Here is a 22,682-nt window from a genome sequence, read left to right as displayed (position 1 = left end):
CTATTCTGCTGGTGCACTCACTGTGTATATACATTACATTACTGATCCTGAGTTACATCCTGTATTATACCCCAGAGCTGCACTCACTATTCTGCTGATGTAGTCACTGTGTACATACATTGCATTACTGATCCTGAGTTACATCCTGTATTATACTCCAGAGCTGCACTCAGTATTCTGCTGGTGTAGTCACTGTGTACATACATTACATTACTGATCCTGAGTTACATCCTGTATTATACCCCAGAGCTGCACTCACTATTCTGCTGGTGCAGTCACTGTGTACATACATTTCATTACTGATCCTGTACTGATCCTGAGTTACATCCTGTATTATACTCCAGAGCTGCACTCACTATTCTGCTGGTGGAGTCACTGTGTACATACAATACATTACTGATCCTGAGTTACATCCCGTATTATACTCCAGAGCTGCACTTACTATTCTGCTGGTGCAGTCACTGTGTACATACATTTCATTACTGATCCTGTACTGATCCTGAGTTACATCCTGTATTATACTCCAGAGCTGCACTCACTATTCTGCTGGTGTAGTCACTGTGTACATACATTGCATTACTGATCCTGAGTTACATCCTGTATTATACCCCAGAGCTGCACTCACTATTCTGCTGGTGCAGTCACTGTGTACATACATTACTGATCCAGAGTTACATCCTGTATTATACCCCAGAGCTGCACTCACTATTCTGCTGGTGCACTCACTGTGTATATACATTACATTACTGATCCTGAGTTACATCCTGTATTATACCCCAGAGCTGCACTCACTATTCTGCTGATGTAGTCACTGTGTACATACATTGCATTACTGATCCTGAGTTACATCCTGTATTATACTCCAGAGCTGCACTCAGTATTCTGCTGGTGTAGTCACTGTGTACATACATTACATTACTGATCCTGAGTTACATCCTGTATTATACCCCAGAGCTGCACTCACTATTCTGCTGGTGCAGTCACTGTGTACATACATTACATTACTGATCCTGAGTTACATCCTGTATTATACCCCAGAGCTGCACTCACTATTCTGCTGGTGCCGTCACTGTGTACATACATTACTGATCCTGAGTTACATCCTGTATTATACCCCAGAGCTGCACTCACTATTCTGCTGGTGCAGTCACTGTGTACATACATTACATTACTGATCCTGAGTTACATCCTGTATTATACCCCAGAGCTGCACTCACTATTCTGCTGGTGGAGTCACTGTGTACATACATTACATTACTGATCCTGAGTTACATCCTGTATTATACTCCAGAGCTGCACTCACTATTCTGCTGGTGCAGTCACTGTGTACATACATTACATTACTGATCCTGAGTTACATCCTGTATTATACCCCAGAGCTGCACTCACTATTCTGCTGGTGCCGTCACTGTGTACATACATTACTGATCCTGAGTTACATCCTGTATTATACCCCAGAGCTGCACTCACTATTCTGCTGGTGCAGTCACTGTGTACATACATTACATTACTGATCCTGAGTTACATCCTGTATTATACCCCAGAGCTGCACTCACTATTCTGCTGGTGCAGTCACTGTGTACATACATTACATTACTGATCCTGAGTTACATCCTGTATTATACCCCAGAGCTGCACTCACTATTCTGCTGGTGGAGTCACTGTGTACATACATTACATTACTGATCCTGAGTTACATCCTGTATTATACTCCAGAGCTGCACTCACTATTCTGCTGGTGCAGTCACTGTGTACATACATTACATTACTGATCCTGAGTTACATCCTGTATTATACCCCAGAGCTGCACTCACTATTCTGCTGGTGCAGTCACTGTGTACATACATTACATTACTGATCCTGAGTTACATCCTGTATTATACCCCAGAGCTGCACTCACTATTCTGCTGGTGCAGTCACTGTGTACACACATTAAGTTACTGGTTGATTTACACGTAGTAGTTTCTCATCCAAGAAGATGGTGTAAACCCCTAGAAGCAGCACATGGAGTATCTGTAGCAGCAGTGGTTGTAGAGATCAGGGCACCAGTCTTATAATGTTACAGGATTGATAAAGGGTTATTTTGGAGTCTGGTATGAGATTATATTTGTTGAGGGGGCACGGCCTGCGATAGTTTGAGGGGCCTGGTGTGTAGCCTGTATTCAATTTGGGGTGTGATAAAGGGGCCAGATATGCAGTATATTTGTATGGCAGATTCCTCCTTATTGAAGCTTCTCAAAAATGACTAGTTATATCTGCCAGTCAAGAGCACCCGTAGTAGTGTTGGAGCACCCCAATATGCACTGGTTATAGGGTCAGACATTGAATTATGGGGTCATGTTACTCATGGGACCACGTCCAACCCTTTAATTAGTATGTAGCGATGCAAGACTGGTTATAGGGTCGGACATTGACTTACGGGGCATCTATTTCCTAATAGGTGACGCTAGTGAGTTTATCTTCTGAGAAAGTGCTAATTTGCATGCCTTTTCCCATGAAGCATTGCTAATAAGATTTTATAATAAGGGCTGACTGCACCCCCCCCCCCAAACTGCTGGTAGGAGGGCACCAGGACATAAATGTGACCCCACATCCCCCCCCGGCGGTCGCCGCTGCCCCTGCATTTCTTTGAATCTCATGTTCTTCTGTCTAGCTTTATTTCTATGCTGTGCTGATGGCAAACACGACTCCGTTTACGGGATGACTAAACGGTTGAACCCTCGTGTAATCAGCAGACTAAATCCTGCTGCGAAGACCAATGGTGAGTTCAGGCCGCAGCTGATAATTAATACCCCTCCCCCCCACGTCTAAATTGTGTTCTATAATCTGTATTAATCTAGGAATAATTAACCCGAAAATGACGAGATTTGCTGTGACTTACACAACTTGCCCCTACATTGACCAATTGTTGCCTCCTTACCTCCTGTGTTGGTTTACCCTTTGGTTTACCCTTTCCGTACCTCCGCCACGTACTGCTCACTTACTTTGGCGCCACTTATCCCCAGGGAAAACAAATGATCAGATGGTTCCAGAAAATGTAAACCTTGGTCCTCATTTTTAAACTTTTTTGCACTATTTATCCAAATCTTTATACCCGATTGCTACACTGAATAATACTTTCATTCAGTAATAACAGTGTCGTTTCATGTAAAAATAATACTGCCATAATATACCATACCTAATCAATACTCCCATACAGTGTCCACAACCTACTCTATGTTCAACGCATCTAATACTGCCAGGTAATACCATAAATATTCCAAGTAAAAGTGACTAAAAATTGGGCATTCCAAACAATGCTAACTACATCTCTATAGTACTACCATATAGTGCCATGTATTTTCCATCTAATGACACCATAAAATTATGCAATAGCCAAATAATATTTAGTACTGCCATATGGTGTCACTTATAACCCACTGAATAATACCACCCAGTGCCCAAGAGTTTAGCAGTGTCCAAAAATTATCCACTGGAAGAGCCCACCTAATATCACCATATTGTGGCATAAAATATTCATTACCCCTACAATATTCAGTACAGAATCACATATAATACTGCAATGGAATGCCATCAATAGCCCATCTATAACCCATCTAATATCACTATATAGTGCAAAAAAAAATGTATCAGTATTTAAAATAATTCAACACAATGCTGCTGTATAGTGCCATAAATAGCACAATAAGCGTAATCAAGTCATATGTGGTATCAACATAATATTCACTGCAATGGACCATATAATACTATATAATGCCATATATGCCCTTCTTAATACCACTATTTAGTGCCTAAAAATTATGCAATATCCAATATTTGTTTTAAGAGACCACATACTGTATTACTACCATATAGTGCTTTATATATCCCACCTAATACCATTATATAGTGACCAAATAATATTCACTACAAGAATCCACATGATGCTGCCATATAGTGCCATGTATAGCCAAACTTAAACCACCATATAGTGTCCAAATAATGTGTAGTTTCCAAACATATTCACTACAAGAGCCCCTGTAATACTTCTATACAGTGCTATATAAAGCTCACATACTACTACCACATAGGACCATATATAGCCCACATAATACTACCAAATAGTGCACAAATAAAGTGCAGTATCCAATAATAGTCACTACAGTTGCCCCTGTAATACTACCATAAAGGACCAAATATAGCCCCTCCAATACCACCATATAGTGCACAGGAGCCATTGTAATACTGCCATATAGTTTTACTATATATATCTCACCTAATACCCCCATATACTGTCCAAAAATTTAGCAGAATCCAAAAGTGATTCACTACGTTTGCCCAAATAATACTGCGATAAAGTGATATCCAAAAATTATTAACTACAGGAGCCATGTGTTTCTGACACAATTTTTGGTTGCTCTTAAAGGTCCAGTCCTAGGGTACCCCAAGGAAATGGGGATCCTGTGCAATTGCTCAGTTTACCATCAAGTATACTCGAGTCTAGATGGATGAAAGCTAAAAATCGCCCGACTGCAATTATCCCCAACATTCCAGCCGTCCACAAACTTGAGACCCTCAGAGTGAATTGGATCCATCAGATCTATAGTGGACGCCCTCCACGTGTACTTACTGTATGTGTCCTCACAATGGGGACTCTAGTAAATGTCCCATGAAAGCGGCTCTTGTGTTCTTTGCCATTTACAAACCAGTAGAAGAACTGAGCCATGGAATCTGGATGAAAATGACTGTAAATAGAAGAGACAAAGGGGCTTCTGTGCTCCCGCCTGTGGGATAAATAAAGGGCATTTCTGAGGGCCATGAGGAACCATAAAACTCCATAATAAAAGATACAGGAAAGATGTATATCTTTGTACCGTGTTAGCCAGTAGATAGAAAAATATTCAGACTTGAGAGTCCTCAGTGGTTGATACCTTTTAATGGCTAACTGAAAAGATGGTAACACATTTCAAGCTTTCCAGACTACTCAGGTCTCTTCATCAGGCATAGACTAATACAACATCTGAAGAATCACATATTTATGCACAATACAACACAGAAATAACGCAATAGATAAGACAAGTGATGTGAAGCAGAATTATCATTATGGGAGAGGGAGAAACATAAATATTGGACCAGTTCATAGATAAGGAGTCTGAATGTTTTATTGTCCTCTGATTGGGGTCTGGTTCTGTGTTGTAATGCCCCCAGAAGGTCTGAGGAGCAAATTCCTTAACTGATGTAAAAAAGACATAAATCCATGCGACACATTCATTCCTGCACTGAGTGTGTCAAAGGTCGTCACGTGTTTATACTCCCAGACCCTCCTCTCTCTCTCTGAAATTTGAAGTTACCTTTTAAATCAAGTAATTTAATGTCCGTCATGCTATGACCAGGGATACAGAAATGTTTTGCCACAGGTAGATCCGTTCTTTTTTCTCTTATTGTGTGGCGGTGAGAATTCATCCTTGTTCTCAGTTTTTGCCCTGTCTCCCCCACATACAGACCCCCAGTTGGACATTTAGTACAAATAATTAAGTACACCACATTAGATGTGATGCAGCTGAAAGTACCTGGGATCTTGTAGTCCTGATGTGAGTTGGGGATCTTTATCTTGTCCGTGGTCATTATGAATAAACATAGTACCAGACCCCAATCAGAGGACAATAAAACATCCGGACTCCTTATCTATGAACTGGTCCAATATTTATGTTTCTCCCTCTCCCGTAATGATAGTTCTGCTTCACGTCACTTGTCTCATCTATTGCGTTATTTCTGTGCTGTCTTGTGTATAAATATTTGATTCTTCAGATTTTATTAAGTCCCCATCACACACAGCGATCTTGCTAGCGAGATCGCTGTGTGTGACGGGGATCAGTGACCGCCCCCCCCTGCCGGGTAACACTGATCGTGCAGCATCATCCTGGGCCATTTTTCATCGTTGCTCTCCCGCTGGCCAGCGCGCATCGCTGCGTGTGACGGGGATCAGCGACCGCCCCCCCGCCGCCGGTTATCGTGCACGGCTGTTTTTTGATTGTTGCTCTCCCGCTGGCCAGCGAGCATCGCTGCGTGTGACAGCGGGAGCCAACGATCAGGGTGGCTCCCAGCACTCTAAGCAGGCGCTGGGAGCTGGTATCTAAGGTAAATATCGGGTTGCTAAGCGGCACGCGGCACTTAGTTACCCGATGTGTACCTTAGAAACCTGCGTGCTGGCAGCTCCCGGCGCGAGCTCACAGGTTTCTAAGGTACACATCGGGTAACTAAGTGACGCATGCCGCTTAGCAACCCGATATTTACCTTAGATACCAGCGTCCTCGCTGGTGCTGATGATCGCTGGTGAAGCTGCCTGTTTGGCAGCTCACCAGCGATCATGTAGCGATGCACCAGCGATCCTGACAAGGTCGTATCATTGCTGGGATCACTGGGGCATCTTTATGTGTGACGGGGCCTTTAGTCAGTGCCTGATGAAGAGACCTGAGTAGTCTGGAAAGCTGCAATGTGTTACCATCTTTTCAGTTAGTCATTAAAAGGCATCAACCACTGAGGACTCTCAATCCTGAATATTCTTCATAATAACAGAGAAAGCTTCGAGCCGTGATACAACATAGCAAGAAACAGCCTTAATCATTAGAGTTGAGCAAATATGTTCTGTTCCCCGCTTATTTGGCAATTTATAGCGCTTGCCGAATAAGCTACAGCGGGAACCCGGCCTCCTGGATCGCTCCGGCTGAACAGCTGATCGCCGCCGCTGCTGCATGTGTCACTGTCACAGCACACGTATGGAGAGCCCAACACACAGGCTGTCCATGCACGTGCTGTGCCGCGACACATGCAGCTGCGGCGGCGATCAGCTGTTCAGCCGGAGCGATCCATGTATCCGGGTTCCCGCTGTAGCTTATTCAGCAAGCGCTATAGTTTGCTGAATAAGCGGGGAACCAAAGATATTCACTCAACTCTATTAATCATTACTGATGGAGACTTTCTGCCATCATGGCACCACCAGAATCCAGGCTCTGAGAATATGAGAATGTACAATGCACCACGAGACGTTCACGGGGATCAGAGACAACGGAAATACAGAGAAATAACCACTTGTTCTTAAACTGAAGGACAGATGATGTATTACATCTACCTATCTATCCATCTATTACCTATCTATCTATCTATCTATCTATCTATCTATCTATCTATCTATCTATCTATCTATCTATCTATCTATCTATCCATCAATCCATTATCTATATATTATCTATCATCTATTATCTATCTATCCTGTATATCTATCTATTTATTATATATCTATCATCTATCTATCATCTATCTATTATCTATCTATCTATCTATCTATCACCTATCTATTATCTAATCTAGGGGTCTCAAACATACAGCTGCGGGCTGCAGTCCCTGATGCAATGTTTGCAGTCGGGGAGGGCTAGGCCAAGTGACAGAGTGATAATTATCAGCTGGGCTGGCACTGTGTCTTTAAATGGCTGTCTCATAAAATACCTGTGGGTCATCATACTGTATATAGAGAGCTGTAGGGACAGCTTACTATTTATAGGGGGCTGTGGAGGTCGCCATACTCTATATAGGGGGCTGTAGGGACATCTTACAGCATGTAGGGGGCAGTGGAAGCCATCATATGCTATACAGGAGGCTGTGGGGACATCTTACTGTTTATACGGGTCTATTGGGACACCTTACTGTATGTAGGAGGCTGTGGAGGCCATTATACTCTATATAGTGGGCTGTGAACTATCTTACATTATGTAGAGGTCTGTGGAGACCACCATACTGTATTTACGGAGCTGTGGGCCATCATACTTTGTATAGAGGAGCTCTGGTGTCATCATACTGTATATAGAGGACCTACAGTTGTGGCCAAAAGTATTGACACCCCGGCAATTTTGTCAGATAATACTCAGTTTCTTCCTGAAAATGATTGCAAACACAAATTCTTTGGTATTATTATCTTCATTTAATTTGTCTTAAATGAAAAAACACAAATGAATGAAGCAAAAAGCAAAACATTGATCATTTCTCACAAAACTCCAAAAATGGGCCAGACAAAAGTATTGGCACCCTCAGCCTAATACTTGGTTGCACAACCTTTAGCCAAAATAACTGCGAACAACCGCTTCCAGTAACCATCATTGAGTTTCTTACAATGCTCTGCTGGTATTTTAGACCATTCTTCTTTGGCAAACTGCTCCAGGTCCCTGATATTAGAAGGGTGCCTTCTCCAAACTGCCATTTTTAGATCTCTCCACAGGTGTTCTATGGGATTCAGGTCTGGACTCATTGCTGGTCACCTTAGAAGTCTCCAGTGCTTTATCTCAAACCATTTTCTAGTGCTTTTTGAAGTGTGTTTTGGGTCATTGTCCTGCTGGAAGACCCATGACCTCTGAGGGAGACCCAGCTTTCTCACACTGGGCCCTACATTATGCTGCAAAATTTGTTGGTAGTCTTCAGACTTCATAATGCCATGCACACGGTCAAGCAGTCCAGTGCCAGAGGCAGCAAAGCAACCCCAAAACATCAGGGAACCTCTGCCATGTTTGACTGTAGGGACCGTGTTTTTTTCTTTGAATGCCTCTTTTTTTCTCCTGTAAACTCTATGTTGATGCCTTTGCCCAAAAAGCTCTACTTTTGTCTCATCTGACCAGAGAACATTCTTCCAAAACGTTTTAGGCTTTTTCAGGTAAGTTTTGGCAAACTCCAGCCTGGCTTTTTTATGTCTCGGGGTAAGAAGTGGGGTCTTCCTGGGTCTCCTACCATACAGTCCCTTTTCATTCAGACGCCGACGGACAGAACGGGTTGACACAGTTGTACCCTCGGTCTGCAGGGCAGCTTGAACTTGTTTGGATGTTAGTCGAGGTTCTTTATCCAACATCCGCACAATCTTGCGTTGAAATCTCTTGTCAATTTTTCTTTTCCATCCACATCTAGGGAGGTTAGCCACAGTGCCATGGGCTTTATACTTCTTGATGACACTGCGCACGGTAGACACAGGAACATTCAGGTCTTTGGAGATGGACTTGTAGCCTTGAGATTGCTCATGCTTCCTCACAATTTGGTTTCTCAAGTCCTCAGACAGTTCTTTGGTCTTCTTTCTTTTCTCCATGCTCAATGTGGTACACACAAGGACACAGGACAGAGATTGAGTCAACTTTAATCCATGTCAGCTGGCTGCAAGTGAGATTTAGTTATTGCCAACACCTGTTAGGTGCCACAGGTGAGTTACAGGTGCTGTTAATTACACAAATTAGAGAAGCATCACATGATTTTTCGAACAGTGCCAATACTTTTGTCCACCCTCTTTTTTATGTTTGGTGTGGAATTATATCCAATTTGGCTTTAGGACAATTCTTTTTGTGTTTTTTCATTTAAGACAAATTAAATGAAGATAATAATACCAAAGAATTTGTGTTTGCAATCATTTTCAGGAAGAAACTGAGTATTATCTGACAGAATTGCAGGGGTGTCAATACTTTTGGCCACAACTGTATGTGACCAACATACAATATATAGGAGGCTGTGGGGCCGCAGTACACCAGGTATCGCATTGTGACACCACGACATAGCAGTCAGAATTAACTTTGGCCATGTGACGTCTGTAGTACGGTGCAGCCCCAGCCTAAAATTAATGCAGCGCACGCCCTACCAGGATTTGTCTTATTGGCCCCAGACCCCATTTGCGTTTGAGACCCCTGATCTGATCTCTCTCTGTCTTCATCCCTCTCATATACATTAATGTTTCCATCTCTCTAGAAAATCTTACATGTATAAAACTCCTATTGGTCTAATAAAAATATATTAATCCAGTTCAAAGTTTAGGCCCAGAGTGATTAAAAAAAAGAACAACAAAGAAAATGTCTTTGTCCCCAAGACAACCCTTCCTGTCCCAACCTGTAAGAATCCAGCTTCTACTCTTCTTGAACAGGTGATTCAATGAAGGAGGACGACCAAGTGTTTGTTTTTTTGTACAAAGATTACAACTAACATCATGCCGCTCTCCTCAGTGTTATAAATCTGGGTGTTATTCCACACGTGAGATCGGCGGTGTCTCACAATCTGAGTAATATCTGCAGCAATAACAAATTAACTTTGCCGCCTCCATTGTGTTTTTTTATGTATCTCCCTCTAATAACATAAGGGGAGGATAGAGGACTGACTTTACTGTATCTTCTGATTTCTAGTGGTCACCATCCTGTCCAAAGTGCACTCAGATCGGAACATTTATCCTTCCTCGGGGGTCCTGTTTGTTCATGTTCTGGAAAGAGAATACTACAAGGGAGAATTCCCACCTTATCCAAAACCAGGTACGGAAACAAATGTCAGAAGGGCTGAAATATTACTGCTAACACCTAAGGCCTCTTTCACACTTCCGTTTTTGACCATCAGTCAAAATCCGCCAGGTTTTGAAAAAAACAGAACCGCCTTTTTTTTTGCGGATCCGTTTTTTTCCACATTGACTTGCATTACTGGCGGATCTTGACGGATGGCCATCCGTTGGATCCGTTTTTTTGCGGATCCGCCAAATTTTTGGCGGACGAAAAAAAAATTCTCTCTCTCTCCCCTTCCCGGCCAGCGGTTCCTTTAAAATTTTTCATTCTGCGGATCCGTCAAAAAACGGATCCTGTGGCATCCGTTCACATCTGTTAAGAATGGATCCGCTTTTCCGCCTTTTTGGCGGATTTTGACACAAAAAACTGAAGTCTGAAAGAGGCCTAAGGTGTATAAAAACCAGAGAATGCGTAAGGTCCAGGTAATTTTAGGTATATGTCTGGGCTCACTGGGTTTGGGGCAATTTTTATGTGTGCAAACATCATCAACGGTACAGTAGATAGGACCCCTGTGACTGAGACCACTCTGAGACCCACATACACCTGAAGCCACCAAAGAAACGTTGCTACTGATCAAGGCTGAAAGTTTGTGTTGCGTGAGCTCCTTTATGGGGCGAGGAGAGCGGGACTGAATGCCTCTGTCAGGCTTCTCCCACATATATACACATATAGGAATTATCCACATATATATGCATATATACATTAGGCACAAATATACACATTACACACATATACACATTTCACAATTCTACACAGACATATGCATAACACATATACATTATGCACACATATACATATTACAGAAATATACATAGTGCACACATTACACAAGGATATACATAGTACACACAAACAGTGGGTACGGAAAGTATTCAGACCCCTCTATATTTTTCACTCTTTGTTTCATTGCAGCCATTTGGTAAATTCAAAAAAAAATTCATTTTTTTTTCTCGTTAATGTACCCCATCTTGACTGAAAGAAAACAGAAATGTAGAAACTTTTGCAAATTTATTAAAAAAAAGAAAAACTGAAATATCACATTGTCATAAGTATTCAGACCCTTTGCTCAGACACTCATATTTAAGTCATATTTAAGTCACATGCTGTCCGTTTCCTTGTGATCCTCCTTGAGATGGGTCTACTCCTTCATTGGAGTCCAGCTGTGTTTAATTAAACTGATAGGACTTGATTTGTAAAGGCGCACACCTGTCTATATAAGACCTCACAGCTCACAGTGCATGTCAGACCAAATGAGAATCATGAGGTCAAAGGAACTGGCCAAGGCGCTCAGAGACAGAATTGTGGCAAGGCACAGATCTGGCCAAGGATACAAAAGAATTTCTGCAGTATTCAAGGTTCCTAAGAAAGCCCGCATAGAGTTTGCAAAAAAACACATGAAGGACTCCCAGACTATGAGAAATAAGAATCTCTGGTCTGATAAGACAAAGATAGACCTTTTTGGTGATAATTCTAAGCGGTATGTGTGGAGAAAACCAGGCACTGCTCATCACCTGCCCAATACAATCCCAACAGTGAAACATGGTGGTGGCAGCATCATGCTATGGGGGGATTGTTTTTCAGCTGCAGAGACAGGATGACTGGTTGCAATTGAAGGAAACATGAATGCGGCCAAGTACAGAGATATCCTGGATGAAAACATAGTAACATAGTTATTAAGGTTGAAGGGAGACTTTAAGTCCATCTAGTTCAACCCATATCCTATCCTAACTTGCCCTAACATGTTGATCCAGAGGAAGGCAAAAAAAAACCCATGTGGCAAACAGTAAGCTTCACACTGGGGAAAAAAATTCCTTCCCGACTCCACATACGGCAATCAGACTATCTCCCTGGATCAACGCAATTTAAGGAAACTAGTGTATATACCCTGTAATATTATACTTTTCATATAAAACCTCTTCCAGAATGCTCTGGAACTCAGACTTGGCCGAAGGTTCACCTTCTAACAAGACAATGACCCTAACCACACAGCTAAAATAGCAAAGGAGTGGCTTCAGAACAACTCTGTGACCATACGTGACTGTCCCAGCCAGAGCCCTGACCTAAACCCAGTTGAGCATCTCTGGAGAGATCTGAAAATGGCTGTCCGCCAACATTCACCATCCAACCTGACGGAACTGGAGAGGATCTGCAAGGAAGAATGGCAGAGGATCCCCAAATCCAGGTGTGCAAACTTGTTGCATCATTCCCAAGAAGACTCATGAGTGACTGTACTAGCTCAAAAGGTGCTTCTACTCAATACTGAGCAAAGGGTCTGAATACTTACGACTATGAGATATTTCAGTTTTTATTTTTTACAGGGGTTGTCCACTACTTTAAATTAACCCCCCAATGTATCCCCACGGGGCCCCTAATGAATTTTGCAACTACCTTATGTTGCCTATACTGCCTGTGAGCGGCGCTATCCGTGGTAGCTCACACGCAGCACGTGACACAGCACTGACGTTACTCAAGTGAGGAGTGACTCAGTGCTGGGTCCCCGCGGTGACTGCTGGGTTGTGGGCGGGGTTGTGGGTGGGGTTGTGGGCGGGGCTACCCCCACATCACACCCCCACGTCACACCCAGAATTCACTGCGCGCTTTCTCAATGAATAGGAGCGCGGTGGATGCCGGGTGTGACGCGGGGAGATAACCCCGCCCACAGCCTGGCAGCCAGCGCGGAAGGAGGAAGAGGGACCCCTGGCTGCTGCCAGTTCTTGACGGGATGTCAGCGGAATCAAGAGCCGGCTGCAGCCGGGGGTTACGTGCTGCCTGTGAGCAGCCAGCGATAGTGCCGCTCACAGGCAGTATAGGCAACATGAGGTATTTACAAAATTCATTAGGAGCCCCGGGGGGGGATACATTGGGGGGGGGTAATTTAAAGTAGTGGACAACCCCTGTAATAAATTTGCAAAAATTTCTACATTTCTGGGTTTTTTTTTTCAGTCAAGATGGGGTGCAGAGTGCACATTAATGAGAAAAAAATGAACTTTTTTTTAATTTACCAACTGGCTGCAATGAAACAAAGAGTGAAAAATTTAAAGGGGTCTGAATACTTTCCATACCCACTGTATACATAGCGCACACATATACACAAGTATATGTAAAATACACACATACATGTGCATATACATATAATGTACACATACCGTACATATTAAACATGCATGTGCATATTAGACAATATGTTACATATTATGCACATATACAGTGGGGAAAACAAGAGAGAATCTAAAAATAAAAACCAGAAAATCATATTGTATGATTTTTATATAATTAATTTACATTTTATTGCAGGAAATAAGTATTTGATACAATAGATAAACAGAACTTAATATTTGGTACAGAAACCTTTGTTTGCAATTACAGAGGTCAGATGTTTCCTATAGTTCTTGACCACTTGACACTACAACAGGGATTTTGGCCCCCTCCTCCATACAGATCTTCTCCAGATCTTTCAGGGTTCGGGCCGGTTGCTGGGCAACATTGAGTTTCAGCTCCCTCCAAAGATTTCCTATTGGTTTCAGGTGTGGAGACTGGCTAGGCCGCTCCAGGACTTAGATATGCTTTTTACGGAGCCTCTCCTTAGTTGTCCTGGCTGTGTGTTTTGGGTCATTGTCATACTAGGATACCCAGCCATGACCCATCTACAATGCTCTTACTGAGGGAAGGAGGTTGTTGGCCAATATCCTGCGACACATGACCCAATCCATCCTCCCTTCAAAACGGTGCAGTCATCCTGTCCCCTTTGCAGAAAAGCACCCCCAAAATATGATGTTTCCACACCATGCTTCATGGTTGGGACAATGTTCTTGGGATTGTACTCATCCTTCTACTTCCTCCAAACATGGAAAATGGCATTGATACCAAAAAGTTTTATTTTGATCTCATCTGACCACATGACCTTCTCCCATGCCTCCTCTGGATCATCCAGATGGTCACTGGAAAACTTCAAACGGGCCTGGACATGTGCTGGCGTGAGCAGGGGGACCTTTTGTGCCCTACAGGATTTTAGTTTAGTGATGGCGTAGTGCGTTACTAACAGAAATGTTTGAGACTATGGTCCCAGCTCTCTTCAGGTCATTGACCAGGTCTTCCTGTGTAGTTCTGGGCTTATTCCTGACCTTTCTCAGAATCATCCTTACCCCACGAGGTGAGATCTTGCATGGAGCCCCAGACCGAGGAAGATTGACAGTCATCTTGTGTTTCTTCCATTTTCTACTAATTGTGCCAACAGTTGTTGCCTTCTAACCGAGCTGCCTGCCTATTGTCCTGTAGGCCATGCCAGCCTTGTACAAGTCTACAATTTTGTCCCTGGTGTCCATAGACAGTTCTTTGGTATTGGCCATGGTGAAGAGGTTGGATTGTGATTGAGTGTGCACAGATGTCTTTTATACAGGTAACAAGTTCAACCAGGAGCAATTGATACAGTTAATGAGTGCAGAGTAGGAGGCTTCTTAAAGGAAAACTAATAGGCAAGAAAGTGAAAGAACTGGGAGCGCAGGTGGTCTTCTCTTCCATCCTCCCAGTGGATGGCCATGGAACAAGGAGGTGGAATAAGATTCTGCAGGTGAACAACTGGCTACGTCGATGGTGCCGTCAGCAACGATTTGGATTTCTGGATCACGGAGTGAACTACTTATACGATGGACTACTTGCTAGAGATGGGGTGCACCTTACGAAGACTGGAAAGCAGGTATTTGGAAGTCGCCTTGCTACACTTGTAAGGAGAGCTTTAAACTAGAACAACATGGGAAGGGAAGCAAAAGACCAGAAAAAGCCATACACCTGACAAATGCTATTGAGAACTCTGCTATTAGAAGTGGAAAGGAAGAACAAAGACGAAAGAATCTAATTAATAAAAATATTGGAGAAAGAGAAACCAATCACAAACTAAAATGTTTCTATACTAATGCACAAAGCATGGGCAACAAACAAGGAGAATTGGAACTACTAACACAGGAAAAGAAATATGATGTCATTGGAATCACTGAGACTTGGTGGGACGATACACATGATTAGAATACAAGACTAGAAGGATACAACTTATTTGCAAGAAACAGACTTGATAAACGAGGAGGGGGTGTCGCATTATATGTTAGAAATGCGTATATCTGCACAGAGATTGAAGCTTCAGAGACTGGGAGTTCTGTGGAAACTGTTTGGGTAAGAATACAAGGACAGAACAATGGAAAGGACACCATTGTAGGCATTTACTACAGGCCGCCTGTGCAAGCTGAAGATATGGATGAACTCTTTATGCATCAAATGGCCAAGTTCTCCAAAAAATATGACATAGTTGTCATGGGAGATTTCAACTATCCAGACATTTGTTGGGAATCTCTCTCAGGCAAAACTAACAGGTCAAGGAAATTCTTATCCTCTCTTGCTGACAACTTTATCTTCCAAAAGGTAAAGGAGAAAACAAGGGGAACTGCTACCTTGGATCTAATCCTTATAAACAGGGAGGAAATGGTTGAGGAGGTAAAAGTGGCTGGGACCCTAGGAGGTAGCGACCATGCTATTTTAGAATTTTGGATAACTAGAGGTGGAAGACCTGTGAAGACTCAGACGTCAAGGTTAGATTTCAGAAAGGCAGATTTTAAGGGATTCAGAAAGAGAATTGGAGGGATCCAATGGCTGGATATCCTTAAAGACAAAAATGTCCAGGAAGGATGGGAAATCTTGAAAAATGAAATTCTCAAAGCACAGTTGTTAACAATTCCGAAAAGAGGGAAGAATATGAAGCATTTAAGGAAACCAGGATGGATGAACACAGAACTTAAGCACATGCTAAAAAGGAAGAAAAAAATGTTTATAAAATTGAAAGATGGAGGCATATCTAAAGAAGAATATAATGCTGTCTGCAGAACCTGCAGGGCACAAATCAGATTAGCTAAAGCTGAAAATGAATTGAGGCTTGCAAGAGATGTCAAAAGCAATAATAAAGGATTTTGGGGATATGTCAAAAGTAAAAGAAAAGTCAAAGATGCTATAGGATTTTTACAGGATGAAAATGATGAAATGGTAAGACAGGATGTTGAGAAGGCTGAACTTTTAAATTCCTATTTTGCATCTGTTTTCTCTCAGAAAGGAAATGTAACATCAACTGTTATTCACTGTCCTATTAAGGGAATAGAAGAATCCAGGATATCTATAAACAGAAAGATAGTGAGGAAACACTTAGCTAACCTAAATGAATTCAAGTCTCCAGGTCCAGATGAATTACACCCCAGAGTACTGAAGGAGATAGCAGAAGAAATTTTTGAACCCCTCTCCATAATCTTTGAAAATTCTTGGAGAACAGGAGATGTGCCAGAAGACTGGAGAAGAGCAAATGTTGTTCCTATCTTCAAAAGGGGAAGAAGGTGGACCCAGGCAACTATAGGCCGGTGAGTCTGACTTCTATACCAGGAAAGATCTTTGAACAAATTATTAAACAACATGTATGTCAATACCTGGATAAGAATGAAGTGATTAAACAGAGTCAGCATGGGTTTGTAACTAATAAATCATGTCAGACTAATTTAATTTCCTTCTATGACGGTATTACTGATTGGGTGGATCAAGGAAATGCTGTAGATATAGTACATCTTGACTTCAGCAAAGCATTTGACAAAGTCTCTCATACAATCCTTATTGAAAAAATGACTAAGTATGGAATGGACAAGGCAACTGTTAGGTGGATTCATAACTGGCTTAGTGATCGGACCCAAAGAGTGGTCGTAAATGGCTGCACATCCAGTTGGAAGAATGTCTCAAGTGGGGTACCACAGGGCTCTGTCCTGGGCCCTGTATTGTTCAACATCTTTATCAACGATTTAGATGAAGGAATTGAGGGTAAACTGATTAAATTTGCTGATGACACAAAGCTAGGAGGGATAGCTAATACTAGAGAAGAGAGAGAGAGGATTCAAAAAGATTTAAATAAACTGGAGAAGTGGGCAGCAACTAACAGAATGGTTTTTAACAGGGAGAAATGCAAAGTACTACATCTGGGCAATAAAAATGAAAAAAGCATATATAGAATGGGAGGAATAGGGCTAAGTGACAGCACATGTGAAAAAGACTTGGGTATACTAATAGATCACAGACTGAATATGAGTCAACAGTGTGATGCAGCAGCAAAAAAGGCAAATGCAATTCTAGGATGTATTAACAGAAGCATACAGTCTAGATCACGTGAAGTAATTATTTCCCTCTACTCCTCTTTGGTCAGACCTCATCTGGAATATTGTGTCCAATTTTGGGCACCACATTTTAAAAAAGACATCAACAAACTGGAGCAAGTTCAGAAAAGAGCGACCAGAATGGTGACCGGTCTGCAAACCCTGTCTTATGAGGAAAGGTTGCAGGATTTGGGAATGTTTAGTTTGCAAAAGAGAAGACTGAGAGGAGACTTAATAGCTGTCTACAAATATCTAAAGGGCTGTCACATTGTAGAAGGATCAACTTTATTCTCATTTGCACAAGGAAAGACTAGAAGCAATGGGATGAAGCTGAATGGGAGGAGACACAGATTAGATATTAGAAAAAACTTTTTGACAGAGTGATCAATGAGTGGAACAGGCTGCCACGAGAAGTGGTGAGTTCTCCTTCAATGGAAGTCTTCAAACAGAGGCTGGACAGACATCTAACTGGGATGATTTAGCGAATCCTGCTTTGAGCAGGGGGTTGGACCAGATGGCCCAGGAGGTCCCTTCCAACTCTACGATTCTATGATTCTATGATTCTAGGTCTGTGAGAGCCTGAATTCTTGCTGGTTGGTGGGTGCTCAAATACTTATTTCATGTAATAAAATGCAAATTAATTATGTAAAAATAATGCATTGTGATTTTCTGGATTTTATGTTTAGATTCTCTCACAGGTGAAGTGTACCTACGATAAAAATTACAGACCTCTCCATTCTTTGTAGTTGGGAAAACTTGCAAAATCGGCAGAGAATCAAATACTTATTTTCCCCATGGTATCTGTGGCCAGCTGGGTGTTATTACTTGTAAATGTGTACAGGATTTTTATCTTGCATTTTTTGCTAGATATATTTAGATCTGTTCATTCTTGTGTATTATTACATGCATTCTAACCATTACAGCAATTTTTTTGCATGTTTGCTCACTTTTGTATGTTTTCCCATGTCCATTTTACTCTCCTTTTTATTTAATATATTTGTATATGTTTTCTTCAATACTGTTCGCTTTTATATACTTTTATGTCTGACATATTGTTTCCCGTTTGTGTAATATATATGTAAAGTAATATGTCATGGGTCACTCACCATGGCTATGGCAGTGACAAAAATAAAAGAAAATAAAGTTTGTGAAGTCAGTGTGCACTTAATTATGGTAACCTCTGCTTCCTGGTAGTGTGATGTAATGTGGTGCACTCCAAATAGTCCAGAAAACAGGGAGGCCAGAGGGGCTGTTGATAAAATTTACTTGTTGCAAGAATACACAGTACATCCAGACAAACAATGATTGGACAGAGATTCAATTCCAATGCAACCATCACAGTTCCTTTCCAGTATAATAATGCAGAAATATAAATGTTGCAGAGACATCTGAGCCTCCACTTCTGCTTATATGCACAGTCTTTATTAACATTCTTGCTACACAACAGGAATCCAGAGCCTCACATGCTGCTCTGCAGCAAGTCATTCCTGAGGCTTAATGGGGTTTTACACTAAGCGATATCGCTAGCAATATCGCTATAACGTCACCGGTTTTGTGACGTTATAGCGATATTGCTAGCGATATCGCTATGTGTGATACTTACCAGCGACCGGCTCCCCCGCTGTCCATCGCTGATCGCGCGAGAATGTCCGGCTCCATTTCTCGTCGGGCGCTTCCTGCTGGGACTTCCTGCTGTGACGTCCAGCGACGTGTGGAGGCGGGCGGGAGGACGCAGGATCGCTGTGTGTGAATGGTAAGTATCGTGCGCTGCGTCACTGCTGCATCGCTGTGAGATCTTTCTGTATGAAAGCTCACTAGCGATCATTTAGCGATGCACCAGCGATCCTGACCGGGTCGGATCGCTGGTTGGATCGCTGGTGCATCGCTAAATGTAAAAGGGCCTTAAGTTCCTCTGCCGCTCCACTGAACATGCTCACGAGACGATCTCCCATTGGAGGTTGGGAGTCACGTGCTCAGGTCCTTCTCCAGATCTGATTGGTTCATCTCAGAGATCTGGAAGGTCCCGGCAGCGCATGGCTATAAAAGGCCCACATGGCCGCTCTGCCATGCGCTAGTATAGACGCTTCTTGCTAGATGTGTGAATGGTGATGGATGTATGATTCTGGTGACTGACTTCATTATGATTCCCCCTCCCTCTGATATTACGCATGTGGATAGGGAGCTAGAGAAAGAGTCAGCGCCAGTCAGTGGAAAGCCATAGGCCACAGTGCACACCACACCTCTACACTAGCGTCCGGTGGTGTCACGTCTCTCACGGCACTATCGCATAGCGGCTGTGTCTGCCGCCACGCTGCATTCAGCAGCACTTACCGGCGTCCCCCGTCTTGGACCCTGTCCTGTGACCTGATACTGTGCGTGCAATTTCACTGAGACCTGTGAGTCTAACAGGCTCAGTGTTTATGTTTATGTTACAGCACCTCTGTGAGTTAACAGAGTCCGCTCTGCGCACATCGGGTGACGTTGAACCCATGCGCATTATACCGCCATATAGCGCGTCTGCCATTGTCTAGCAGTGGTTTTAACACCTACTGCACGGTGGACCCCAAGCGGCGAACGCACTTTATTATTTATTTAGTGCGTTCCGCCGTTCCTAACATTATACTAGCGCCAAGGTCTGGCTAGTAATGGCGGACCAGCAGCAGCAGCTATTGCAGTACATTCGCCACCTGGAGGGCAGGTTGGTGACTCTCGAGAGTTCCGCCTCAGCTGCGAAGGTTACTAAGGCTGCTGTGCAGGCAGTCGCAGAGGCTGTCTCGCGTGTGTCCACGTCCACGCCTGCGCCGACAATTTCCCGCCTCCCGTTGCCCGATAAATTTTCTGGTGACAGCGCCACCTGTAGGGGTTTTGTGAGCCAGTGTACTATCCAGCTCGAGTTACTGGCCACGCGATTTCCTACAGAGCGGGCTAAGGTGGGGTTTAACGTCTCCCTCCTGTCGGGCAGGGCGTTGGAGTGGGCTATGCCACTATGGGAGCGTGATGACCCTGTGATACTGAGCGCGGCTCAGTTTCTAAAATCTCTAAAGCAGGTCTTTTTGGGGCCCCGGGTCACTCACGATACCTCTCTCCAGTTACTTGCGTTAACGCAGGGATCCCTGTCGGTCAGTCAGTAAGCCGTCCGTTTCCGGACACTGGCTTCCGAGCTCGATTGGCCTGATAAAGCACTCATCCCTGTGTTCTGTAGCGGGTTGGCTGAGCATGTCAAAGATGCTTCATCTACCAGGGAGGTCCCCACAAGCCTGGAAGAGTTGATAGAGATCTCCACCCGTATTGACTTCCGTTTTACGGAGCGCGGGCTGGAGCGTACTCAATCCAGACAGAAGCTTAGGTCGGCTCCCGACTTCTCTGAATTTCTGGATCCTCCTGATCTGGAAGTTTTACCTACTGAGCCCATGGACGTGTCTCGTGCCGGTCGGAAACAGGGCTTCACTTGCTGCTACCTGTGTCGACAGTCGGGCCACCTGGCTAACAGGTGTCCGCAGCGGTCGAAAAAACGTTCACCTCCAATGGCAGTTGGTGGAGATCTACCTAATATGAAAACTTTCTCCTCCAAACCGGTATTCCGAGGGACGTTAGATAGCGGTGCTTCGGCCATGCGCTAGTATATACTCTTCTTGCTATATGTGTGAATGGTGATGGATGTATGATTCTAGTGACTGACTTATTAAGATTCCTCTCTCTCTGATATTACGCATGTGGATAGGGAACTATAGAAAGAGTCAGTGCCAGTCAGTGGCAAGCCATAGGCCACTGTGCACACCGCACCTCTACACTAGCGTCCGGTGGTGTCACGTCTCTCACGGCACTATCGCACAGCGGCTGTGTCTGCCGCCGCGCTGCATTATTATTTATTTGGTGCGTTCCGCCGTTCCTAACACAGAAACCTGGAGTTGGCCCTGATTTTTGGGTATATATAGGAGTAGACTTGAGCGGGTGTTTGGGACGCCCCTTGTGCAGGGAAAACAAGGGGATGCAGTTCTACTTCAGCCTCTGAATCCCCAGGATCAGAACTGTTTTCAGTTGGAGTCACAGAAGTAACATCTATCACTTGGTAATACACCCTTAAGGCTTCAAGGAAACTAAAATAAATTCTGAAGTTCGCCAGCTGTGTCCAGCTCCTTGGGGGCAGGGTCTTTTCCAGCTCCTTGGGGGCAGGGTCTTATGCAGTGGCCACACACTTAATCAACTAAACACAATCCTTTATTTAGATATAGAGATTTGAAAGCCGGTTGCAGTTTGATTGTTATAGGGGTTGTCTAGGACTTTTATATTGATAGGCTATCCTTAGGATAGGCCATCATTATGACATCATTGGTGGAGTGACACCTGACACCCCTGCCAGTCAACTGTTCCCAGTGCCGCCAATAGCCGTATGTGCTTAGTTGCAAAGTGGAACAGCACTTCTCCGTATCTATGTGTACATACACTCCTTGACATTGAAATTTCAGCACCAAGAAGTAACGTTTCTCCTTGCGAAGAGTGACAAGACAAGTCTGGCATGTCAGAGTGAGGATACTTATAAGCCATGCATGCTCCTCTGGGAAATTAAATATGAAAATTTTTCTCTTCAGGGAGAAGGAGAACAAGAACTCCAAGTCAATGCTTCCACTAAGTGGTGCTAGAGATCAAGCCCACCTCCTCTGACGAGACATATTCATCACCAAGAAGTAAAATGTATGGACTTTTGTAAATTACAGGATGAGTAGACATGATATGCAAAGGATGAAAAAATGGAAATTAAATCTTCAACACATCTGGAATTGAGCGCCATGAGCAGAAATCCCAGCACTTACAGTCTCGGCTGCTATCACTGAGGTTATTAGTTGTCTGAGGAAGGGTCTGCCGCTGAATGTGCTTGGGGAAATCATCAAGATCCTCTGCTGGCAGCTACTGTGTAATCACCGACCGATGACGCTCCGGATGGGAGACAAGTCCGGAAACGCTGCAGGCATGGGAGCATGTTAAGGCCATGCCTATGCTCACAGTAGCACTTGAAACATGCAGACTAGAACACTTTGTAGAAATAGTTGAACCACTGGTACAATTGAGGGATATTTTCATTTTTTTTATTCAAGTTTATTCTTAGTTTTTTTCACTTTTGTACTTGTTGCTTGTATTATTTTTGATATTTTAGAATTGATTTTACCTCTGAATATGTCATAAATTACACCTATTG

General features: G+C 43.2%; 1 protein-coding gene across 5 annotated transcripts in view; it reads left to right on the top strand.

Annotated features, from left to right (window-relative positions):
• Positions 1-22,682, top strand: part of SGCE (sarcoglycan epsilon) — an 88,091-nt gene that overhangs the window by 15,489 nt on the left and 49,920 nt on the right. For 3 of the 5 annotated variants that reach the window (XM_073582063.1, XM_073582060.1, XM_073582062.1), the window contains exons 2-3: positions 2,654-2,761; positions 10,176-10,298. In XM_073582063.1, coding sequence (XP_073438164.1) covers positions 2,654-2,761; positions 10,176-10,298 — 231 coding nt within the window. The remainder of the gene's footprint in view (positions 1-2,653; positions 2,762-10,175; positions 10,299-22,682) is intronic. The other 2 variants (XM_073582064.1, XM_073582065.1) reach the window with 1 other exon arrangement.

The sequence above is a fragment of the Dendrobates tinctorius genome, unplaced genomic scaffold (assembly GCF_039654945.1).
Source record: "Dendrobates tinctorius isolate UK_male_01 unplaced genomic scaffold, ASM3965494v1 ptg000070l, whole genome shotgun sequence".
NCBI classification, from domain to species: Eukaryota; Metazoa; Chordata; class Amphibia; order Anura; family Dendrobatidae; genus Dendrobates; species Dendrobates tinctorius.
The sequence above is the reverse complement of the archived record's forward strand: the minus strand, read 5'-3'. Positions and strand labels throughout refer to the sequence as shown.